The sequence below is a fragment of the Crassostrea angulata genome, chromosome 8 (genome assembly GCF_025612915.1).
Source record: "Crassostrea angulata isolate pt1a10 chromosome 8, ASM2561291v2, whole genome shotgun sequence".
Lineage (NCBI taxonomy): Eukaryota > Metazoa > Mollusca > Bivalvia > Ostreida > Ostreidae > Magallana > Magallana angulata.
Window position 1 is genome coordinate 54,850,371 of NC_069118.1, and position 24,571 is coordinate 54,874,941.

General features: G+C 35.2%; 2 protein-coding genes and 1 long non-coding RNA gene across 3 annotated transcripts; 2 read left to right on the plus strand and 1 right to left on the minus strand.

The window, feature by feature from the left end:
• Positions 1–231: 231 nt before the first annotated feature.
• Positions 232–24,188, plus strand: LOC128159537 (protein dachsous-like). Its single transcript, XM_052822644.1, has 21 exons — positions 232–323; positions 4,988–6,240; positions 10,000–10,074; positions 12,033–12,322; positions 13,603–13,699; positions 13,889–14,130; positions 14,377–14,494; positions 15,147–15,392; positions 15,518–15,651; positions 16,385–16,481; positions 17,254–17,388; positions 17,695–17,832; positions 18,066–18,363; positions 18,549–19,055; positions 19,273–20,498; positions 20,692–20,968; positions 21,274–21,422; positions 21,718–21,928; positions 22,070–22,428; positions 22,719–22,823; positions 23,228–24,188. The coding sequence occupies exons 2-21, from the start codon at positions 5,022–5,024 to the stop codon at positions 23,323–23,325; spliced, it is 6,021 nt and encodes a 2,006-aa protein (XP_052678604.1). The 5' UTR covers positions 232–323; positions 4,988–5,021; the 3' UTR covers positions 23,326–24,188.
• Positions 985–2,399, plus strand: LOC128159536 (serpin B3-like). The gene is given in 2 exon segments (XM_052822643.1): positions 985–1,029; positions 1,032–2,399. Coding segments are annotated over 2 exon segments (1,218 nt in total). The 3' UTR covers positions 2,205–2,399.
• Positions 2,548–4,911, minus strand: LOC128159538 (uncharacterized). Its single transcript, XR_008240156.1, has 2 exons — positions 4,237–4,911; positions 2,548–3,419 (listed from the first exon to the last, which is right to left on the minus strand). It is a non-coding gene; the product is annotated as an uncharacterized LOC128159538 (long non-coding RNA).
• Positions 24,189–24,571: the final 383 nt, after the last annotated feature.

The following is a 24,571-nucleotide window of genomic DNA, read 5'->3' on the forward strand; positions in this document are numbered from 1 at the left end:
ACAACCATGTATATAAAGTTAATACACATGTATGGAGTTTTCATTGTGAGTATTTTTTTTCTCGTGATCTAACAAGAATACCAAGGTCATGATTTGGATAATCCTAATGTGATTCTACAAGTCACAGTAAAATAATGAAAGCTAACGGTCAGATATATCGAGTGTTTATTGAAAAATATACCGGTTAACATGTAGCTTAAATTATACTAAATAGAGACGCATCGAGAGTTTCATACCTTTTCCCACGTGACCTGGAAGTTAATCTGGAAGTTTTCTTAGTTCGTTGCCATGTCATTTTGCAGTATTATAAAAAATTATTTCATGTAAGTATTTATCATGAGACTTGGTCGGTTTTCTTAGAACTGGGAAATTACGACAAGAAGTGTTCATTCGTGTGCAGATCAAATAGCATTTCCAATTCTATACACGTAAATTTAAAAGTGTAAACATTTTTCTACGACGGCCTGTACCCATCTTTATTCAACCGTTAACAAGTAAAAGTACTCGGCTGAATGAATTCCTAAGTTTGTCTTTAAATCGACTATCGGGGCTAGAACTATTTCCATTGTGGACATATGCCAGATTAATTTAAATGCCTACAAATTTTGTGAAGAGAAGTTCGGAAGGGGGGGGGGGGGGTGCTCCATACCAGCTTGGCCATAAAGCATTGGATTCAAATCTTGCATACATGTATATGAAACTCCTTATGTTAATAAAAAAATTCAGATTAACTGGGGCCATGGATACATTTTCCAGTTTAAACAAAGTTTAAAGGATAAACAACTATATATATGGCATTATTCTAAGTTAAAATCGCATTTCCTGTATGCATTACAACTATTTCACGTTTCACTCTGCTTTGTAAAACATCATGCTGCTTAAAATATAATAAATGAGCTAATGCTTAATTGCTGTTTTGTTAAAAAAAATTTTATTCTCAATGATTTCAGGTGAAACTTAATATAAAGAAGAATTGCTGGGTTGATGTTACAGACTGATATTCTGTTGATTGTGTTCCTTTCTGTTTGTGTTCAACCGTTGGTATATACACAGTAATGGCGACTAGTCAACCCTTTAGAAATAAAGAGACTGCCGCTGCATTTTGCGATGCCAACAAGGCTTTCATGTTGAGTCTTTTGAAAGAGTTACCACAGGCATCGAACGTTTTTTATTCGCCTTTTAGCATTTCCACTGCTTTGGCCATGGTTCACTTGGGAGCGAGAACAGATACCCTAAAAGAAATGGATCAAGTTCTTCATTTTGACAAAATGGGAAAAGAAACCCACTCAGCTTTTGGGGGTTATCTTGAGTATTTGTCCAAGGAAACCGGAGACATTACCCTCAAAACAGCAAACAAGATATACCAAAGCATGAGGTTTAAGCCTGAAGAAACATTCATGATAGAATGTAAAAAGCATTTCAAGACAACAGCAGAATCAATGGACTTCTCTCAATCAGCAGAAGCGAGTTCTAAAATAAATTCTTGGGTTAGTCAACAAACAAAAAACAAAATCCAGAATCTAGTTCCAGCAGACGCACTTAATGCCTTAACATTCATGGTCCTCATCAACGCTATCTACTTCAAAGGGAATTGGAAAAGTAAATTTCAATCAAAGAACACTCAAAAAATGGAATTCCGAAACGAAAAGGATAAATACATGACTGACATGATGTACCAGAAGGCGTCTTTTAGATTCTGCCATTTACCCGATATGCAAATAAACGCCCTTGACATTCCATACCAAGGTGACACACTAAGCATGCTCGTTCTTCTACCAATGGCCGTGGATGGACTAAATGATCTTGAAGAGAAGCTATCAGAACGTTTCCTTAATGGCGTCATCAGCCATCTTAGAGAGCAAAAGGTCGAGGTGCATCTTCCAAAGTTCAAAATGGAAAGCACGGTTAAACTGGGGCCCCACCTATCAGCTTTGGGAATGTCGTCTGCTTTTGACGAGAATAAAGCGGACTTTTCCGGAATAGACAATAGCAAAAATGTATACATCAACGAGGTGTTCCATAAAGCGTTCGTGGAGGTGAACGAGGAAGGGTCAGAAGCCGCCGCTGCCACAGCAGTGATTTTTGGGACAAACTGTGTACAGATAACAGAAGAGTTTAGAGCAAACCATCCTTTCCTTTTCTTTATTCGGGACTCAGTTAATGACGTCATTCTTTTTTCCGGCAGATTCTACCAACCAGTGTAAGAACGTACCATAAATATGGCTATTGTGAAGAATTTCCTATCAGATCAGGAGGGTTTTTATGGTGATTGACGAGGTATAGTAGGAGATGTTTCACAGACTTAAGAGACAAAATATTCTCAACATTGCTATTATCTTAATAGGAATTTATTTGGCACTGGTTTTTATTATAATTACATATTAAATTATTTCACTGACCTTAAGAAGTTAAAGGTTATGTCTTGGAATCTTTTCCCGCCAGTTGGGATGATGTTATTCGTCACCTGATCACCATGGTTAAGGCCTATTTGTTGCTGTACGTGAAGAGTCCCAAGGTCGTGTCTCAGACTGACAGAAACTATATTGCTTTATTGTTTTAAAATTTATTAACATGAACCAAAAAGATATAAGAATATGAAAACTTAATGTATGTAACTTATAAATCATTACATGCCTATTATACAGAATTGAAATAGGAAAGAAGATGAGAAAATTCAATTCAAAAGCTATTGTCTGCAGTACGTGAAGGGTCCCAAGGCCGTTTTTTAGACTGGTGAAAACAAGTCTCTATAATATTGTTTGATCTAATTGGTAAATTTGTTTTATATGAAGGCAAAAGATATAAGAATTTGAAATGTACCGGTGTGTTACTTATAAATTATTTGTTGCCTATACAAAATTGAAATAGGGGTGAAGATGACAAAATTCCATTCAACAGATAGTTCTCTAATGGTAAATAATACACATGAACAGTTGTACAATCATGACATTTAAGCAACATGTACATAAAAGGATTAATAAGATGAAGGATGATGTGTCCATCTCTGACTGTGTCTCAGGTGGGATCAAGGCTGCGCGGATTTTAAAACGGTTTCAAAACAGTTGTCAAAATAGAAGAACAGTTTTTGTAGCAATTAATGCAAAGTCCGAAAAAGTTAATTTACACATGTACAATAATTAAACAAGTCCGAAAAATTAAATTTCACATCGTGACATATATACTCATAAAAAAATATGAATCAAGAAATTTCTTCGCAATACATTTTATAATTGCGTAGCAGAATATATACCTGACTAAACAATAATATCTGATTTCTGTTGATCATCATTTCATCCGATATTTTATCATTTAATTCTGAGAAGTTTGCTTTTGTTCCTGTCCATCACAAACGTCTTCTCTGTTGGTTGTGTGTGTTTTCAATTTGGCTTTGTTACAGCTGGTTTTCTCTGCTTTGTTTTCTTTTTAAACAAATAAAAAATGTTAATTATCAACACGTCTATAGATGTTTGTACCTACACGGGAAATGTTTATTTTGTAGTTCAAAACAAAAGAAGGATAAATGTGTAAACATGAACAAGTTTCTTCTTATTCTTACACGCATGTCTGTCAATACACATGTACATGTACTAGTAATATAGTACTTTATTCCATTATTGTAAAAAAGAAAGAAAGAAGAAAATTAAAGCTTAAATAGGGCATATTCAAATTTTACGTTACATTACTGTACAGTGTTTGTAAACATTAATTAAATTTGTAATAAAATTGATTTTATTAATAATCTTAAATTATCTATTTCTCTTAACAAACGAAAAGTTATTTACATGGATTTTTTTCAAATCATATGTGGCAAAATTGGCTATTATTCTCAGCTTGCTTATATACTAGAGTATCAAAATGTTTTTATCATTGTTGCTGATAAATTTTAGCAAATCGTGTTAATAATACAATTTAAGCAAATCATGTAAATGATATAATTTTAGCAAATCATGTGAATTATAACTACCGGTATTAAACATTTTAAAAAGAAAGCAAGCACAAACAAACATGTATTATAAAGTTAATACATATGTACATAGTTTTCATTTTGAGTATATTTTTTCTTGTGATTTAACAAGAATACCAAGGTCATGATTTGGATCATATTAATGTGATTCTACAAGTCACAGTAAAATAATGAAAGCTAACGGTCAGATATATCGAGTGCTTATTTATAAATATACCGGTTAACATGTAGCTTAAATTATATTAGATAGAGACCCATCGAGAGTTTCATACCTTTTCCCACGTGACCTGGAAGTTAATCTGGAGTTGTCCTAGTTCGTTGTCATGTCATTTTGCAGTCTTGGAGAAAATTGTTTCATGTAAGTATTTATCATGAGACTTGGTCGGTTTTCTTAGAACCGGGAAATTACGACAAGAAGTGTTCATTCGTGTGCAGATCAAATAGCATTTCCAATTCTATACACGTAAACGGTAACTATTTAAAATGCGATGTAAACATTTTATCTACGACGGCCTGTACCCATCTTTAATCAACCGTAAACAAATAAAAGTACTCGGCTGAATGAATTCGTACGTTTGTCTTTAAATCGACTATCGGGGCTAGAGCTATTTCCATTGTGGACATATGCCAGATTAATTTAAATGCCTACAAATTTTGTGAAGAGAAGTTCGTGGGGGGGGGGGTCCTCCATACCAGCTTGGCCATTGAGCATTGGATTCAAATCTTGCATACATGTATATGAAACTCCTTATGTTAATAAAAAAAAATCAGATTAACTGGAGCCATGGATACAATTTTCCAGTTTAAATTCAAGTAAAAAATGATCTCAAATGGACGTAAAAGGATAAACAACTATATATATGGCATTGTTCTAATTCAAAATCGCATTTCCTGTATGCTTTACAAGTATTTCACGTTTCACTCTGCTTTGTAAAACATCATGCTGCTTAATTAAAATATAGTTAATGAGCTAATGCTTAATTGCTGTTTTGTTAAAAAAAATTGTATTCTCAATGATTTCAGGTGAAACTTAATATAAAGAAGAACTGCTGGGTAGATGTTACAGACTGATATTCTGCTGATTGTGATTCTTTCTGTTTGTGTTGGTATATACACAGCAATGGCGACTAGTCAACCCTTTAGAAATAAAGAGACCGCAAGCGCATTTGGCGATGCCAACAAGGCTTTCATGTTGAGTCTTTTGAAAGAGTTGCCACAGGCATCGAACGTTTTTTATTCGCCTTTTAGCATTTCCACTGCTTTGGCCATGGTTCACTTAGGAGCGAGAACAGATACCCTAAAAGAAATGGATCAAGTTCTTCATTTTGACAAAATGGGAAAAGAAACCCACTCAGCTTTTGGGGGTCATCTGGAGTATTTGTCTAAGAAAACCGGAGACATTACCCTCAAAACAGCAAACAAGATATACCAAAGCTTGAGGTTTAAGCCTGAAGAAACATTCATGATAGAATGTGAAAAGCATTTCAAGACAACAGCAGAATCAATGGACTTCTCTCAATCAGCAGTAGCGAGTTCGAAAATAAATTCTTGGGTTAGTCAACAAACAGAAAACAAAATCCAGAATCTGGTTCCAGCAGACGCACTAGATGCCTTAACATTCATGGTCCTCATCAATGCTATCTACTTCAAAGGGAATTGGAAAAGTAAATTTCAATCCGAGAACACTCAGAAAATGGAATTCCGAAACGAAAAGGATAAATACATGACTGACATGATGTACCAGAAAGCTTCTTTTAGATTCTGCTATTTACCTGATATGCAAATGAACGCCCTTGACATTCCATACCAAGGTGACAAACTAAGCATGCTTGTCCTTCTACCAATGGCTGTGGATGGACTAAATGATCTTGAAAAGAAGTTATCCGAACGTCTCCTCAATGACGTCATCGGCAGTCTCATGGAGAAAAAGGTCGAGGTGTATCTTCCAAAGTTCAAAATGGAGAGTACGTTTAAATTGAGGCCCTACTTATCAGCTATGGGGATGTCGTCTGCTTTTGACGAGAATAAGGCGGACTTTTCTGGAATGGACAAAGGCAAAGATGTGTATATCAGCGAGGTGTTCCACAAAGCGTTCGTGGAGGTGAACGAAGAAGGGTCAGAGGCCGCCGCTGCCACGGCAGTGAAGATGGCAAAGCGCTCCATACAAATAACACCAGAGTTTAGAGCAAACCATCCCTTCCTTTTCTTTATTCGAGATTCGGTTAATGACGTCATTCTTTTTTCCGGCAGATTCTACCAACCAATTGATACACCGGGTAAAGACGAACTTTAAATATAGCTATGGTGAAAATAGAACTAGTTTCATAGCTCAGGGGGGAATTGTAGAAGATGTTTCAGAGACATAATGAGAGAGTAAATGTGCTTAGATACTTGTAGCTGTAACTTAACTATGAATTGATTCGATCATGTCTTGTATCATGACATTTTATTCAATTATTTAAAGTCTGTCCCAAGATATTTATGCAGCACATTTTGACGATTTTTAAAAAAAATACACATACCTGTGAAAGAAGTGCAATTGAAATAGTTGAAAGGGATATTTTCGAAGATAATTTCATTGACACATTATCATCTTTCACTCGGAAAAATTCACAGGAACGAAAACAGATTCCTTACGGAGATTTATAATGGGGAATGTTTACATCTTTTCTCCATACGGAATACACTCGGAATGCATCGCGCAATTTTTCAACGTTATCATCCGGGCTTGCTGCAATACAAAATCTCCGTAGACATCACATTTTTTAGCATTGTATTGAAACCTGATATGCTATCAGGGGCGTTTCGACCAAGAAATCTTGGAAATTGTTCATACTTTTGAATGAACATCGTTTGAACCTGAGGTATTTATGAATATCAAGCAATTAAGCCAAATGTAAATCCAGAATATCTTGGGACAGAGTATAAAAGACTCTAAGAAGTTTAAGATCTGTTATTGCCAGTGATGCTGTTGTAATTATTCAATTGATCATTCAGACTTACTATTATTTACTGGTAATGTCTTCATTTCGTTGAGAGTCCTTAAGGTAAGGTTGCCGGCTTGCATTTCTTAGAGGTTGTACCAAAGTTACATACCATTTTGTTCACTATACTAAAGTCTTTTTTCTCATGAAATTCAAATGAATTTTGCCCGTCCCGTTTTATAACTACAAAAGGTCAAAGTTCATGATTTCCAATTTTTATTTTGATGAAATGTAAACAATTTCGTTAAAATATGTACATTTTATATGTTCGAAAATAATATCACTATTAATATCATGATTCCCTTTTATTAATTTCTGATGAACTATCTAAAAATAGAATAAAATGCAACAAAAGTCTTAATTTTGGACTACTTTTATGTAAACGAAAACATCTTATTTGAAACCTTTCCAAGTCCACCGATTTCAGGAAAAACGTATCTTAGAATATGTGTAATCTGATGTTTCTAAAACACTATTCAAAACCATATGATGCGGATTTCGTTTTCGTGGAAATTGCTAAAATGCTTGTGTCATATAAAGTTTGACGTCATAACTGAAATAAAGGGTAGTTGGTGTTACGTCACAATGAAAATGTGTGAGTTATCTCCCTGTAACCGCAAATTAAAAACGAATTTGAGATGTATTTTACTATTCAATCACTAATAAGAATGTTTAAATAAACTTCATATTCAAGACTATATCGGAAAAAAACCCTCAATATTTTGGTTTATGTTTTAACTATCAATTAGATTATTAAATATAAAAAAATTAAGATATAAAATGACTTTATTGATAACTCTTAACTGTAAATTGTTTGTTTGTTGTTTTTTTTTGGTTCACTGAATATAATGATTAGAAACATAGATTCGTTTTGTCTATTTGCGTTTCTTTAAAAGGTACCCATTAATATTACATTTCAAAGGTAATTGATATGCAATTAATTTTTGATTCTTCTAAAATAACGCTGTATCGATGGTGAAAGATGTTCTCTTTTAAAAATCCGAATCATATAAAATCAAAACTGTTACGTGGGCCACTGGAGTTTCAGAGTGAGTCGACTGTGAATATTTTTTGTCTTTCAATGCCACACAACCTGAATAAAAATACTGATTATTGATCAAATAAAAGATAGATGAAAATATTGCAAAATGCTATGTATGGTGTATTATACGGACTATCACGATATACGTAGGTAGCACTACAGAAAAATTGTACACACTCCGAAATGCGGGTTATATATTTTTTCCTGAAATGCTGGCTACAACCTGTACCTTCATATCCAAATGAAACACCAAACCAACATTAAACCAAAAAATGATTTTTCAATTACGATAATGTTTTAATAAATACAGATGCTCGTTGTACACTAAAGACCAGATAAAGCATTTATATTTACATTCAAACAATACAATGTTTTCTTTGATGATTCATATGGGATATGAAGATGCCGACATTACAAAAGAAATATATAACACACATTAGCGGGTTATGTCAATTTTTTCTGCAGTGATCCCTACCTTCATAACCCCTATGAATCATCAAAGAAAGCATTTAATTGTTTACATCTACACCTTTCTTTTACAAATTAATTATTTGATTGTAAAGAATAAGTAAAAATACTGCTGGATTGTCATCTAATGAAAATAAAAATGGAATTTTTCAAAAACAATCTTTTTTAAATGCAAACATGCCATTGACGTATAAATCAAATTAAATAAATATACAGAACCAAACAATGAGAATACAGGTATCTTCCATGTCACACTTGTATGGATGTATACAGATCTAGACATGTCTGTAAATAAAGCAACATGTAAATATCATGTAAAATGACGTCGACAGAAACACTGCTGGGTTGTTATCTAATGAAAATAAAATAATGGAACTTCTCAAAAACAATCTTTTTTAAATGCATACATTGACAGAGTGAGATTTACCGAGAACCAAATTTCTACATCTATCGAAAACTCGTAAGATATACGTGAGACTCTAATCAGATGAAATCAGACTTTGAATATTAAAGTTTCAGTGACAGTAACGTCACGTTTTAAATTTTCATTTACTTTTCACTCAAAAGAAACATTTTAATGTGTCTTCGCGCCTTTCTCTTTGTTTTAAATTACGCTTTGAATCGATATCATAAAATCTTGTATTCGATGTGGAATTTAATATTCGGCACATGTAGTCCATTTATGACACTTGTTTTCAACATGAAATAGTTTCGTAAACAGTCGTTTTATTGTTAAGAGGTTTAGAATTCTAGCTAGATGAAGACCAGTTGGCCAGTTTATTCATGTCTCTTGCTATTTGTTATAGGTAAGAGGCACTAATTCTCTCTCTCTCTCTCTCTCTCTCTCTCTCTCTCTCTCTCTCTCTCTCTCTCTCTCTCTCTCTCTCTCTCTCTCTCTCTCTCTCTCTCTCTCTCTCTCTCTCTCTCTCTAAGTATGTTGCCCTTAACACAAATCTGAATATTAATTTTCATGTGCAAATAATTTCAATTCTCAAGAATTTTAATTTCTGGGGACATATTCATCTCTCTCTCTCTCTATCTCTCTCTATCTCTCTCTCTCTCTATCTCTCTCTCTCTCGTTTAAATTGCCATGCCATCTCAAAATTTAGCAAGGTAATACTATTTGAACACAGAAAATATTTTTTTCAACTTCGAAAAGAATTATCAGTTTTGTTTGCGTTGACCGTGGAAAAGGAAATTACAAATTTTGACGACAATTCTAACAAATGCGACTTTTGATCAAATTCAACTTTAAGATACCTCTTATCTATTCGATTTCCTTAAAATACGTAGCGAGTGAGTGTTAAGAGAATTTTGTTAGAGATCGTTCATTTCCAAATCATCGACAAACTAAACTGTAATTTACAAATATTTTGGGAAAAAATTTCTAATGCATATTTACTTTATCGATCATTGTCATTATCATCAGCATTTAAAAAAAATCATGTTTTGCGTTTTAGAGAGGTTTTTTTTTTTTGGCTTAAAGTTCGGTTTGTTTGTGCGCTTGGTTTTTGTTTGTTTGTTTGTTTTTACATTACCAGAGTTCAGTAATGGAGCCCGCGTGCCAGCATTCACAGAAGATGTCATTGTTGTTCATATTCAGGAAGAATCAAGAGGTAAGTCAGTTAATTATCTCCAGTTTCTCAGAATTTGAAGAATTTGATTTGAGGAATATTTTGAGAGAGAGAGAGAGAGAGAGAGAGAGAGAGAGAGAGAGAGAGAGAGAGAGAGAGAGAGAGAGAGAGAAAGAAAGAGTTCATTTCTGATAAAAATATTTACAGTGGTAACAACGTTATTGTTGACAAGCCAATCGTGTTAAATCGTTCGTGTAACGTGGGCGATCGTTCGTGTAACGTGCGGGATCGTGCGTGTATCAGGAAAATTGGTTTGCGTTTTTTACCGTGCGTGTTCGTGCGTGATCGTGCGGTTTTTTCGTTTTGTAACTTTTTTTACGGAATGCCAGGATTTATTCTTAAAACAAAGACAAGTAGTTTTTGTAAAACAATGTGAATTTAAAACTTTTTATTATATAAGAACATTGACAGTTGTTAACATTCATTCTCTCTTTCGTCCTTAAATACATTTTTTTTAATTTCTATAGCCCATTCAATCCTTTGTTCGGTCGAGTTAGTTTTGCTTAATTTAACAATCAGCCTATATCAAGCATCAATTGTGTCTTGTCAAATAATTTCAATCATATAAGCAAAAGCGACACGTTGAATGAAAGCGGCTAAGCTTACCCATTACCCGTTTTAAACTAAACGATTATTCCAAACGTTTTTCTTTCAAATGAGAATACGATACGCATTATTATCTAGTAGATGGTGTAAACATTTGTTTGAAATAAAATTTATTTAGACGCTTTAAAATTTAGAATAAATAGAAATAAATCAGTTATTAACTGTACATAATGAAAATATTGGATGTGAAAAATCGAAATTCTATGGATCAAGGTAACAAATTTACCTGTATCACGCATAATTATATCGTACGTAAGAGAATTAAATACTAGTAACATAAACAGTCAACTCGTATGTAAATAATTTCGTGTAGTTTATGCATTATCTTCATTTCAATTACACGTAATTTTCTTTAACTTATGATTGAAGTTAATATTTGTTAAGCAGACAAAATATTAATTTGTGTGTGAATCCTTTATATTTGTGTATGGATGTGTAAAAATGTTAATTCGTAAAATACAAAACAGTGCATGACTAAAGTACATGCCGCTTTTCAATAACACACAAACAGAAAGCAATACAAATTAAAGTAATACGTTTCCTTAATTCTAATCTTAAAAATTAATTTTGATTTTGCGTGTTTAATGGTGTGGAATCGTTCTATTGCGTGTTTTATCGTTTTTGTTCGTGTATCGTGAAGATTCAGTAAGTTAGTGATCGTCCGTGTATCGTGCATGATCGTTCGTGTATCGTGCGTGATCGTTCGTGTATCAGAATCGTGCGTGTCGTTTGTCAACAATAACGTTGCTACCACTGTATCCTATCTTTAATTTATGGATTTAAAATACAATTACACTATTTAAAAGTTTCGTTTTGCCAGAATTTGGAAAGCTCGACTAGAGATACGAATCGATACTTGTGTTTAGTCGTTATTCTCAGGATATAATATACTGCCTGTTTTATTAAGAAATAAACAGCAATTTAAAATTAAGTTCATAGGGATATGAAGTTGGTTGGTCACGTGATCAAATCCCCTGAAGCCCGAAGGGCTTCTCAGTAGATTTGATAACGTACCAAACAATTTCATATACCGGTGAACTTTTAAACATTGTTGTTTTTTACTTATATGTACGTTTGAAAAAGAAAAATTGTTCATAACTGTTAAAATAAGAGATTTTATATTTACAATAATCTATGCGACAAGCCTTAAGCGCATGGAATGATCATTCTGACGTAACAAAAACGTTCATACAAAATTGAACGTTTTCGCTATTCTATAGGTTCATATGAGGATACATATTTGCAAATTTAAATATTTTTTAAGTTGATTTGGCGTAATTATGAAATGTAACTTATAAAAAGAAGATGAAATGCTTAACGTTGATTTATTTCAGATGAATTGGTAGCAACCCTCGATTGCAAGACGCCCAGTAATGTAGACTGTGAGCTTGCGATTTCCGACAGCAAGTTTACATTGACCAACAACGAAATCAGAACGTCATCCTCTGATGGCATTGACTACGAGGCGCTGGCGGACGTGAACTTTGTGTACGTACTACAGGTGAATGGGACAGACCCCACAGATGCAACGAGACAGTACACAGCCGTGGCCACCGTATTTGTGTATATTAACCCCGTGAACGAATTCTCACCAACGTTCGTTGGAGCGCCGTTTACAGCATCGGTATGGTATCTCAGATCAATCGATTAATCGATATCTATCTCAGTACATATATCTAAATAATCTCAGGTCAATCAATGGATGGATATCCCACTAATGTTTACATGTATCTCAATAATATCTGATCGGTCGATTAAATCGATATCTCAATATTTCAGAACGTGAGTCTCAATAATATCAAATCGACTGATGAATCAATATCTCACTATCTCATTACATGTATCTCGTTAATCTCAGGTGAATCACTGTATCGATATCTCGATAGCTCAGTATAGGTTTGTTATAGTATTTATGAAAAAAGGAAAATATCGATATCCATGCGTTAAGGAGGCTCTAAATATTATTAAAGTAAAGAAACCCCCTTTTTCTTACTTTAAAATGCTTTACGATTCATAACTCACACAGAAATCATATGTTGTAAACTTTTATTAGTTCTAGCACTACTTCATAATATATAAAATCATTGTATTTAAAACTTGTACATTTAATCTGCACCCTCAAGAACAAAAATTATATCCCTATACTGGTTCTTGAAGATGTAAATCACAAATTAGGTTTCTCAAATTAAATTGTATAAAAAGATTAATCATACTTCGGAAGCTAAAATACTTAGTTATTTTTCATAGTTAAAGTTTGTTCATGTATAGCAAAATTAAACACCGGGGTATAATTGAACTATCCACTCCTCGGAATTGTACTATCCACTCCTCGGAATGTTTACGCTTTTTTTTTCTTTCCTGTAATTTGATTGGTTGACTGTCTCTAACACAAAATAGTCCCACAACACAGATGAAAGTATTGAGAGCAGAAGGTACGAGCTCTATCCAATAAGTTACTGTGTTGATGAAGTAAAGTTTAAAATTTAATGTTGAAAATGTTGATTTCCCCCGTAAATTATAATCAAGCAGAAAATATACAACATAACAAAACAGTTACTCAGTAGCGTGCGATGGTTACTTACTAAATATGATAACAGTAAGTTATAAATATATGTCCGCCGTTGTAACAAAATGCTTATCCAATGGTGATCTTTCAGTGGGGGTTACCGTAGCTCTTTCATCAAACAGACTATTCCCCTCGGGCAACCCCTTGGGGAACAATTCCGTTCTCGGGTTTGATAAAAAGCCACCCCACTCAAATCCATTGGATAAATGTGTTATGTCCAAACTTACCTTGGGGTTGTAAGTGCCCATTTTGCCTCTGGTGAAAAACCTGTTCGCACCTTTCTCTGTAAGAAACGGTTTTGTCTGATGCTCCTGTTTTTTTGTTTTTTGTTTTATTAGGTTCCGGAGGATGCACGTGTTGGATACAATGTCATTCAGCTCAGTGGGGAGGACAGGGACCTCGGGGTTCACGGCCAAATCTTATTCTCTATCACAGGTGAGAAATACTTATTAATATATACTGAGAAAGTATGAGAGCATTAGATCTTGTAGAGTCAAATTATTACTTATGAATATATAAACAGAGAAAGTATAACATGTTTTGGAGTAAACTTTCTCCGCGTGAATACACCGGGGTTATTAAACTCAAAATCAAACTGATGAATGACTTTTCTTTCTGTCTCAGCTGGCAATGAGGACGGTAAGTTTGACATCAACCCCAGCACGGGACGGATCTTTACAAACGGTACACTGGACTTCGAGACCCGGACCTCCTACACACTGAAGGTTCAGTTGTCTGATGGAGACAGGACTGTCACAGAGGATGTGGTTATAAATGTGGATCCCGTGAACGATAACTACCCACAATGCACTCCGACGGTCTATCATGTGACTATGGGTGACGAGCTGGCTTTGACTGGGACCACGGTGAGATGTTACAGAGAGAGAGAGAGAGAGAGAGAGAGAGAGAGAGAGAGAGAGAGAGAGAGAGAGAGAGAGAATTCTACTGGTTTTGGTAAACATAGTGATATGTTTTTAGGGAAATAGAGTGAAGGAGGGGAGCTATAGGTACATGTAGTTTGCACAGTGTTTTCGGAATAGAAAGAGAAATAGATAAAAGAGAGTGAATTATTAAAAAACACAGTATAATACACTCTACTTATTCATATTTAGATACAAACCCTGACCTGTTCGGACCTGGATGGGGATAGCCTGACCTACTCTATAGACAGCGGGGATGTTGACGGGGCATTCAGAATGGGACCAGGGGCCACAGTCCAGCTCAAGAAAGGTCAGAAATTTGAACTCTTTTATCAAAAAGCTCAATAATCATACTTATATCCATATTCTATAAATCAGGTTCATATCTCTTCTTATTGAAATTACCGTGTTTTGCAACGTTTGCTGTAGGTATAATAATGGATTGGATATATCTTTCAAAACGAAATGAAATAGGATATGATTTTTATTGTAGAAGATATTCATTGAATGTGATTTTTATTGCATGTGGTTTGTATCTGATGTGATTTGTATTGAATATGATATAGGATATCATTTCGAATGAAAATAATCATTAGTTGGATATAATAATATGTAACTTTTTTTAATTTGATCTTGATTATAGAATTGGATATAGTTTGATTTAGGATAAAATTATATAATTAGGTTTTATGAAGGAGACCAGTAAACCATTGCAATGGATTTATTTTTTCAATATTGTTGTTTATATTTTAATATTGAATTTATTTATCAAGATATTTTATATAGTCTGATATAAAAAAAAAAAGTTAATTGCATTTGAATCAAATAGGATAATGAATGTGGTTTTTATTGGATATTACTTGTATTATAACCCAATATAGATTATTTGATTTTAAGATATAATATTGATTATATTCTGATATTGTATATGATATAATAATAGATAACTATATAACAATTAGATCTCGATGCCAACCAAAATCCCCTTGACTACCTTCTGACAATCAGGGTCAGTGACGGGTCAAGGTCAACGGATGCTTTATTTCGAATCTACGTAATCAAAAACAACACAAAGGCTCCGGAGTTCTTAACCAATCCTACAATACAGGTACCGGAAAGTCAGGCGGTGGGTACTGAAATCGTCCTCTACACGGCGCAAGATCCAGATCAAACGCCCTACGGCATCGTTTCTTATGAAATCAATTCAGGTAAACTTCTCTTGAATTTTTTTATAACAATATAAATAGAGTTTACGCCAAAATAAAATTGGAACTAATGTTCAAAGAATTTGAAGTAGTTGAGGTTATTAGTTGTTTCTTTTCTTCTTGATTAGTCTCTAATGGCGGAGGGGACTATTTCTTGGTGGAGGAGAGAACTGGAAGCATAAAGCTTGCGAGACCGCTGGATTACGAGTCAATTAAGTCCTACCTAATCACAGTCGTATCAATAGACGGCGGGGGCCTCAAGGTAGGTGACGCTAGCAATTGGGCTTAATGTATGTGCAACTGGAAACAGGGCTGAAGATATGTGTTAAAAAAATGAGACTCAAGGTATGACCTGCTGGAAATGAAACTTAATTTCAAATGAAAGTTGTTGCTAAAATGAGGCTCAATTTCACAGTAGGTGTTGCTAGGAAAGAAGCTTAAGGCAGTGTTGCTAGCGATGAGGCTCGAGTATGTGCCGCTAGAAATGGACTCAAGGCATGTACAGCTAGAAACGGGGCTTAAAGTATGTGGCGCTGGTTGACCTTAGTTGGCGTTGCTTTTTAAGATAAATGACGTGTCTAGTAATGGAGACAAATATTGTTAGTTTAAAATGTTATCGGATTCATAATAATATTACTTAGATGTGTAATGGCAAAGGCGGCTAAAGTTAAATCTTTTTTATCTCCAGAGTTTCAGTATCACGTGTGAATTTCTGCTGTATGTTGCTTTAAAAAATTCCACATTTCCACCTCTTTATCGTTGAAGTGTAGCAGTGTCTGACGGACGTAGGTCTATTTTCGATTACATGTATTTCAAGTCCGCAGCCTCCCAAAACAAAGCACATTGTTATATAAATATGATTTTGAACAACATTTAAATTGACAAGAGAGGAAGAACTTAAAGTTAATCATCTTGTCATTTTGATTTATGAACAGCTGAAAACCAAATGTTATTATTTTTTTAAATCAAGTCATTAAACTCTGTTTGATTCCCAGGGCACAGGGACTGTTACCATTACAGTTGTCAACGAAAATGACAACATACCGGAATGTACAACATACTCCGAGGGGTATAATATACCAGAAGATACTGGTATGTTCCACATACAGTTGTATTTAGTACTTAATCAAAGAACATAATATACATTTAGATAAACATATAGGTATGTACCTTTATTTGATTTCAATAAGGAGGGGTGTCAAAGTATTCCACTCATAACTATCATATTTCACATCTAATAGACTCATGCAGTTTAGTAACTAGAGTCTTAGTATGATTTAAAAGATTGATCAAATAATTTTTTAATGCTCACAAGTTTGGTATGTTGAACATTTTTGATACGCCCAAATATACGGTAGTTCTAAAGCTAATATCAAAGTCATTGGGATAAGAACATTTCTTTGGGGAAAATATAATTATTTTTTAATAAAAGTAAATAAGTATTTGTTCACAAAGAATTTGCTAAAAAATACATAAGCTTTCCCTTTTTATTAAATGACAAAAAAAATTCTTTACTGCACGTACGTATGTTTTTGTTTCCTAATTCTAATTAAGGGCAGATGACTCTTGAAAGAATTTAAGAGCATAAAGTTCATTGACTACATATTGCATTGATATCATCCTCATGGTAATTTCAAAAGACGTATTGAATTACCGACTAAAATGTTTAATTTACCTCATGATGATGATGATCTGATGTTTATGGTATATTCTAAGATGTCTCGTATTTGAAGACTTTTTAACAGAAAACTTTTTCCAAGTCTACCAAAAAATAATAATCCAAGCCAATTGTAATCTTTTTTTTTTACATATATGCATGAAAAAGTAGGTTTATTATAATGATGTCCTTTATAATTGTTTTTAGATGTAAACTCCGTGATATCGGCAGATATACAGTGTAAGGATGCCGACGGCGACGGTTTGACCTTTGACCTCAATCCTTCCGGATCGCCCTTTGATTTACTTGATGCGGCCAATAAAGTTCGGGTTGTACTCAAAGGTAAATTTTTCATTTTATTAGGCTGGAGTATAATCGAAAATAAAACGTAGTTAGATTGGTTGATATTTTCTAATCAAAGTTTTCATCGGTCATCAGTGTAAAAAAAGTAATTACATGTACTATGTACATTAGATTAGTTTTCAGTTGAACCATTAAATGCAGTTGGCATCCATCTACGTTAAAGAAAACAATTTCAGAATTGTTTGCAATGTTAGAGAGATACGCAAATGGTTTTGTTTTTAATTTGATTTCAAACTGCGTCACATTTATGAATAAATTAAACCCCTAGTTTGTTTGATGTTTTAGAACCCCTGGATTTCGAGACGCAACCCTTTTACCAACTTGATATATCTGTGATGGACGGAGGCGCGGTCCCTGTGATGATCACCATGGCGATAAATGTCGTAAATGTTAACGAGTTTCCACCTGTATTTACTGACACAGGTAAGTTGTCTAATGGAACTGATTGGTATCTAATCATTACCAAAGGAAATTCACAAACGGAAATTTAAAAAACAACAAAACTGAATATGTTATCGATAAACGTCATATAATCCTTAATATACATTGAGAGAGAGAGAGAGAGAGAGAGAGAGAGAGAGAGAGAGAGAGAGAGAGAGAGAGAGAGAGAGAATATGTTCCTAGTACAAACGTTTTGTTTTCGTTTTTTGTTATAGGCCTATATTACAGCACCCTTAATGAAACGTCGCAGCCTGGCGTAACTGTTGCTATGGTGACGGCGACTGACGGCGATCTAGACCAATTGACGTACAGTTTCCGAACGCCGGAACCTGCGTTCAACTTGGGACCGTCCAGCGGACTGATCATTCTCAGCCAGACGTTGGATGCAGAGATGACTTCATCATACGTCCTACAAGTACTTGCGTCAGACGGCCAGAATACTGCCACGGCGAGGGTAACGGTAACTGTGCGTGACGTCAACGAGCCACCTACATTTGACAAGGATAGCTACGCGTAATTCGTTCTTTTTTACAGCTTTAGAACTTTTTTCTTACTCTCATATGATTATTTTATGAAAAGTTAGTAGACTTGCTTAATTGTAATCATGGTTATTTTTCACAAAATTAGTTCACTATAAATATTTTCAAACGTTGAGACAAATTTTGTCATAAATTAATTTTTTTCTTTTCCCTTTTTAGCTTTACTAATGTCGAAAACACGCCTGTGGGAACGGTCGTTGAAAAAGTGGTAGCAAGAGACCCGGATTTAGTCGGAAATAATGCCGTTTTTCGTTACGCTATAATTTCTGGTAACATCAACTCCCACTTCTTCATTGATCCTGATGACGGCACCATAACTGTAGCGGTCCCCGTCAACTATGAGGTCACGAGGTCAGTGCTTCTGGTAATAGAGGTCACCGACTTTGGTCTTCCGCCTCTGTCCGATAAATGCACCGTAAATATCAGCATTCAGGATATCAACGACAACGCGCCAGAATTCCCTACCACTACCTTGACCAAGTTTCTCCCGGAGAACGCAACGATAAGTGAAGTAGTTACACGAGTGTCAGCTAAAGACGTTGACTCAGACAGGGACAATAACAATGTGTTCACTTTTAGAACCTCGTCCGCCGTTCCGTTCGACGTCGACCCCGATACAGGTGACGTCACTGTGATCAATACTCTGGACCGAGAATTTCAGGAAAGGTACGATGATAAAAAGTACTGTTCTTATGAAATTGCTATTTTTATTTCACAAATCGATTTTTCATGATGATGATAATAATGATGGTGATATTGACGGTGATGTAGTGGTGGTGATGATATAGCTTTAGCGATAGCTGCTGCTTTAAGATTTTTATCCACTTAATGAATTTCTCAGAAACTATCATTTTAGCATTTCTGATTCCAATTTCACTTTCAGCTATGAGATGGTCATCGAAGCAGAAGATGGAGGCTTCCCCCCTAAAACAGGTCAAGTGACCTTGACCGTTATCCTGACGGACGTTAATGACAACCCCCCGCTTATCCTAGGAACTTACGACAGGTCTATCCCGGAGAACGAGCCCGTTCATTCCTTGATTTTCTCTCTCTCCGCTAAAGACCCGGACACCGGGGACAATGGACGCTTTTTATATTCCATCATATCGGGAAACCCCGACTTCCATTTCCGAATTGAGCAAACTCGGGGATACGTTCAGATTTCGACAGATTTAGATCGCGAACGTCAACCCTTGTACGAGTTGGTCATTCAAGCCACAGACTTGGGAACTCCTCGGAAGTCCTCGACCATCACAGCCACTGTGACCCTGACTGACGTCAATGATATGACCCCGAGGTTCAACCAAGACGTTTACAGCCTCACTGTTCCAGAAAATTCTATCATTGGAACTTCAATAGGAACTATTAGTGCCACGGATAGCGACTTGGGCAATAATGCTATCGTTACCTACAGAATAAAGTCGTTCCTGGAAGGTCATGGTGGAAAGTTCACAGTCGATACCTTGACCGGGGAACTGCGTATTATAGCTAACCTTGACCGCGAGGTTGAAGAGTTTTATTCAGTCAAGGTTATTGCGGAAGACAGGGGATCCCTTTCATCGGAAGCCATAGTAAACATAACCATTCAGGATAAGAATGATAACGCGCCGATTTTTACTAGGAGAATATACTCGACAGAAGTCCTTGAAAACTTTGCCGTAGGTGGCGTTCTTTTGTCAGTCACAGCGCATGACGCAGACAAAGGATCGAATGCCCGGATATCCTATAGCATTGATATGAATTCGCTAGATGGAGCTATTGCTAACGAGCATTTTTCGATGAATCCCACCTCAGGAGACATCACATCCCTTAAACAGCTTGATAGGGAGTTATATGCCAATATTTCAATGTCGGTGATTGCGACTGATGGGGGCACTCCCGCTCAGTTTTCTAACTCAACGGTCACTATCTTCATTGAAGATATAAACGACAATAGACCCATTTTTCTGCCTTCGTTTTACAACGCGGAAGTGTCTTATGAGCCTGCGTGCGACCATGTTATTACCACGGTTACAGCATATGACAAGGATCTAGAGAAAAATGCGGAAGTTGTGTACGAAATGGACCCGATTTATGGAGAAAACCAGTTCCTGTTGGATCCGGAATCAGGTAATTTAAAAGAGTTACTGAATTTCAATTCAGAAATTCATTCAATTCTGTTATGGTCTTCTGTGTAAAGAGGTCTAATTTTGATTTGTTACTTAAAAATTCTTGATAAAATATACTAAGTATACTTCATTGTTCTGAAATATGGTTAATTGTAAGATGTGATGATATAATTTATGTTTATTGGTGATTTCAGGACAGATAAGAACAAATATGAACGTAAACGAATCACGAAACGTCATTTTGGTGCGTGCGCATGATCTGGGAACCCCAAGTCTGATGACGTCACTGAGCGCCAAAATTCGAATAGACTCGTTCAACGCTAGTGAAACAATTCTTCTGTTCACCTTGGCCATGAAACTGTCTACATACCTGAGAAAAGAGGGAGAATTCCTGGCATTAATAAAGGCAACTATAGAGGAATTCTATGCAAGTGCTTACGTTAGGCGATGGTGCATTGAAGACAAGACCACGTAAAAAAAAAACCTCTCTCTCTCTCTCTCTCTCTCTCTCTCTCTCTCCAAGCATTTTACTAATATTTCATATCTTATATTATACGTGAGTGACAGCGGTGCAATATACATGCATATTGATTTCAAAGATGAAAAATGACAACATACTGTCAACCAATTAATTTGTTTTTAATCTTGTGTCATATTTTTTCCAATAGATGGAATAGTAGTAAATAGGGAAAGTGTTTTTGAGAATTAATGTTATATCGTGAAGATTGATTTCCATTGAGGCATTTTCATCATCCGTATAAATCTTCATTTGATAGAGCTGTAGTGGTATACGTGTACGCAGTGAAGAACGATTTGACAAACTGGGAGTCGAACCTTGTGCTAGATAAGCCCTTCATGACCAACGGAGAGTTCCTGGAATCTCTGGAGTTGAACGAAAACAACATCCCAACCATCAACGGCACTGGTGAAGATCCGCAATCATACTTCATATTTATCTATTTAAAATCCTGTCATTTTATCCATTCAACACATTACATTGTATATGTACCTAGAGATAGTTTTTTTTGGTTTATACATATGCCCATGACAAGAAACCAGCGTTTGAGTCCCCTCGAATTGTTTTGAATCAAATGGATAACCCACAATGATGCTATAAGTTTGCAATGTGTGAAGCTGTCTGATTCTCTGTGATGAAAAGCTTGAAATTTTTGTAGAATATTTTATGAAATCAATCATAGTTGATTAATGGTTGTTTGCAGATAAGGCATGGAGAGACCTGCTGGTGACAGACGTACAGCCGTTGGGGAAAAACATCGTGTATCCCACGGGATCGTCACGTGCTTCAGGTGGCGCAAAAACCTCCGGCCTTGTTATCGCATTGGCTGTCATCTTCTCAATTCTGGCTTTAGTCTTGCTTGTTGCTCTTATTCTATGCCTTCTTTGGAGAAGAAAGTTGAAAAAGAGGAAAGAGTAAGTCATACAGAGTGTGGTATAGGTGATAATGAATGAAGACAACAAGCTCTATTTCTAAAATTTAAGATTATCTGTTCAGGTTTTACTACATCAACTCTCAGGAATACATATAATCAATAAAATTATTGAATTGTTTAGAGATGCCTCTAAATCGAAACCTAAACTCATCAAAGTCCAGTCCAAGGCCAACAGAAGTCTGGGTGATCCAAACTCTTCAGAGAAGAAGCCTTTTGTACTAGACGGTGAAGACATCACTGGCTCGGGAAGACACGTGACCAATGTTGGAAAACCTTTGATGGTGTTTCCCGGAATGGGATCTCCGGGATCCAGATCCGCGCGGTTAAAGGGATCACCGACAGAATCCGGATTGGAGACGGATGGGGACACAGATTCAATGACAAAGATCGACATCGATGGCGGGAGAGAAAGATTGGTGTCACCGTCAGGGGTGAAGGCGGGGATGAAAGGGTCGCCGTCTATTGCGTCATTGAGAAGAGGTGAGGTTTATATTACGTAGTGCAACTTATCATCATCTGTAAAAATTGTTCTGAACACTAATTATAGGTATTTTATTTCTTTATAAAAAATTCCAGGTGTATTTGATTTTCCCTTCAATGTTACATGTATTAGGAATTTATTAAAATTAAACTAAAATTTTAAAAACCCTTTTGCCTCCGTAATTTTATTGCTTTGAGTGGTTTTGTTTCATTATTGTTGAGTTTTAGTTATATTAAGCAAAATATCTTGATATTAAAGTAGGGCATTGGTGTGATTATTTTTATTGCAGGCGTTGTAAAAGGTTTAAATAACGCGGGAGAGGATGGCCACGTCACTTCCGCCTCCGATGGAAAATCGTCTGCTAGAACGTATGAGAACAGAGGCATAGATCCAGGTGAGAGAGAGAGAGAGAGAGGGGGGGGAGAGATATTTTTTTTCATAATTGATTTACATGCATGATGTAGATAATTTATCTTTGGTATCTAAGGAACCTTCTGAAACAAGAAACGTACGCGTACAATCATTTAAAGTTTGTGTAATGATACATTGATAAAATTTTGCTATCTGCTATCGTAATTACCAGTTTTAATTCATACACCTACCCAAGCCATCCTAAATGCACTAAATCTCTATCAATCTTCTTTAAAATTTACTCCTCATTTTTTTTTTTTTACCAAAGTGCTGTGTATATTTACCAGTAGTCATAATATATAAAATGTATTTAATAACTAATTAGAATCAGTAATAATTATAGAGTGATTTTGACACGTGTAACATTGTCGTATGTCTGTGTTTCAGTCACGGGTTGGGTGTATGAGGACAACGTCGATAAAAATGGCCGCCAGTGGCTTAGGACCCCGGATGGAGATCCCATTTTCCAAAATTCCTTTATCTAAACAAAACATTTCCTGGAAATGTATCATATAATTATTTTATCTTAGAATAAATAGATGTTTGTTTCTTCTGTTTTGGTTTAACGTTGATTAGGCTTACAATTTACTTGTAAAACATATTCATTTAATTCTATTCCATTTTATGACGAAGTTTGCACTGATTAGTTGATGATTTTTTTTTTCACAGATATTTTAAGTAAAACTGATTTTTTTTCATATTTTTTATCATTAAAGTTTATATCTGAGATCAGGTGGTTTTATTTTATTTCATTTTGAGCAATAGACAGTGGCGAATCAATGTCGAATTCTTGGAGAATAAATTTTAAGATATTAATGTATATTTTCTATTTTTTTACTTTCACATTAAATATTGAAAACTGATTATAGTTTAGACGCAGTTGTTCTATGACCTTAAACGTTAGCAACACACTTGGCAACGGGTATCACAACGAAATGTTACATGTACATGCGCATAAATTATGCGCGTACGGTTCGCCGTACAATTCACGTCATTTCTATATAAAAGCAGTGAAATTTTCTTTTAGAATTAGGATATTCAGTATAATAGAATAAATAGTGCTTGTTTGGGAAGGTTACAGTTGAATCTAACACCTCTCGAAAAGCATTGTCAACCTCCGTTTCGTGTCGGTTGACAATGGTTTTCTCGAGATGTCAATTTTAACTGTTACCCTCCTAAACAGGCACTATTTATAATTTATTATACTTTCATGTTAAATACTGAAATCTGATTGGTTTAAACGCAGTTGGTAATCCGTTCTATTACCCTCGGCGTTGGCAACACACTTGGCAACGGGTAACACGACGAATTGTTACATGCGCGTAAATTATGCGCGGACGGTTCGCCGTAGAATTCACTTCTTTTCTATATAAAAGCAGTAAAATTTTCTTGATAAATAAGACATTCAGTATAATAAAATAAATAGTGCCTGTTTGGGAGGGTAACTGTTGAAATTGACACACCTCGAAAACCATTGTCAACCTCCGCTTCGCGTCGGTTGACAATGGTTTTCTCGGGGTGTCAATTTCAACAGTTACCCTCCCAAACAGGCACTATTTATAATATAATGTATATTGTAAAACTGTATTTACATGTAATTCAAATGCAATCTGCTGTAGCTGCATCTGTCTTTAAAATAATTATTCATCCAACAAAATCTCTGGTTTTCGTTGATTATATAATGTAAAAAGATACAAAATAAATTTGTTGATACATTGTTTTAGTATTTAT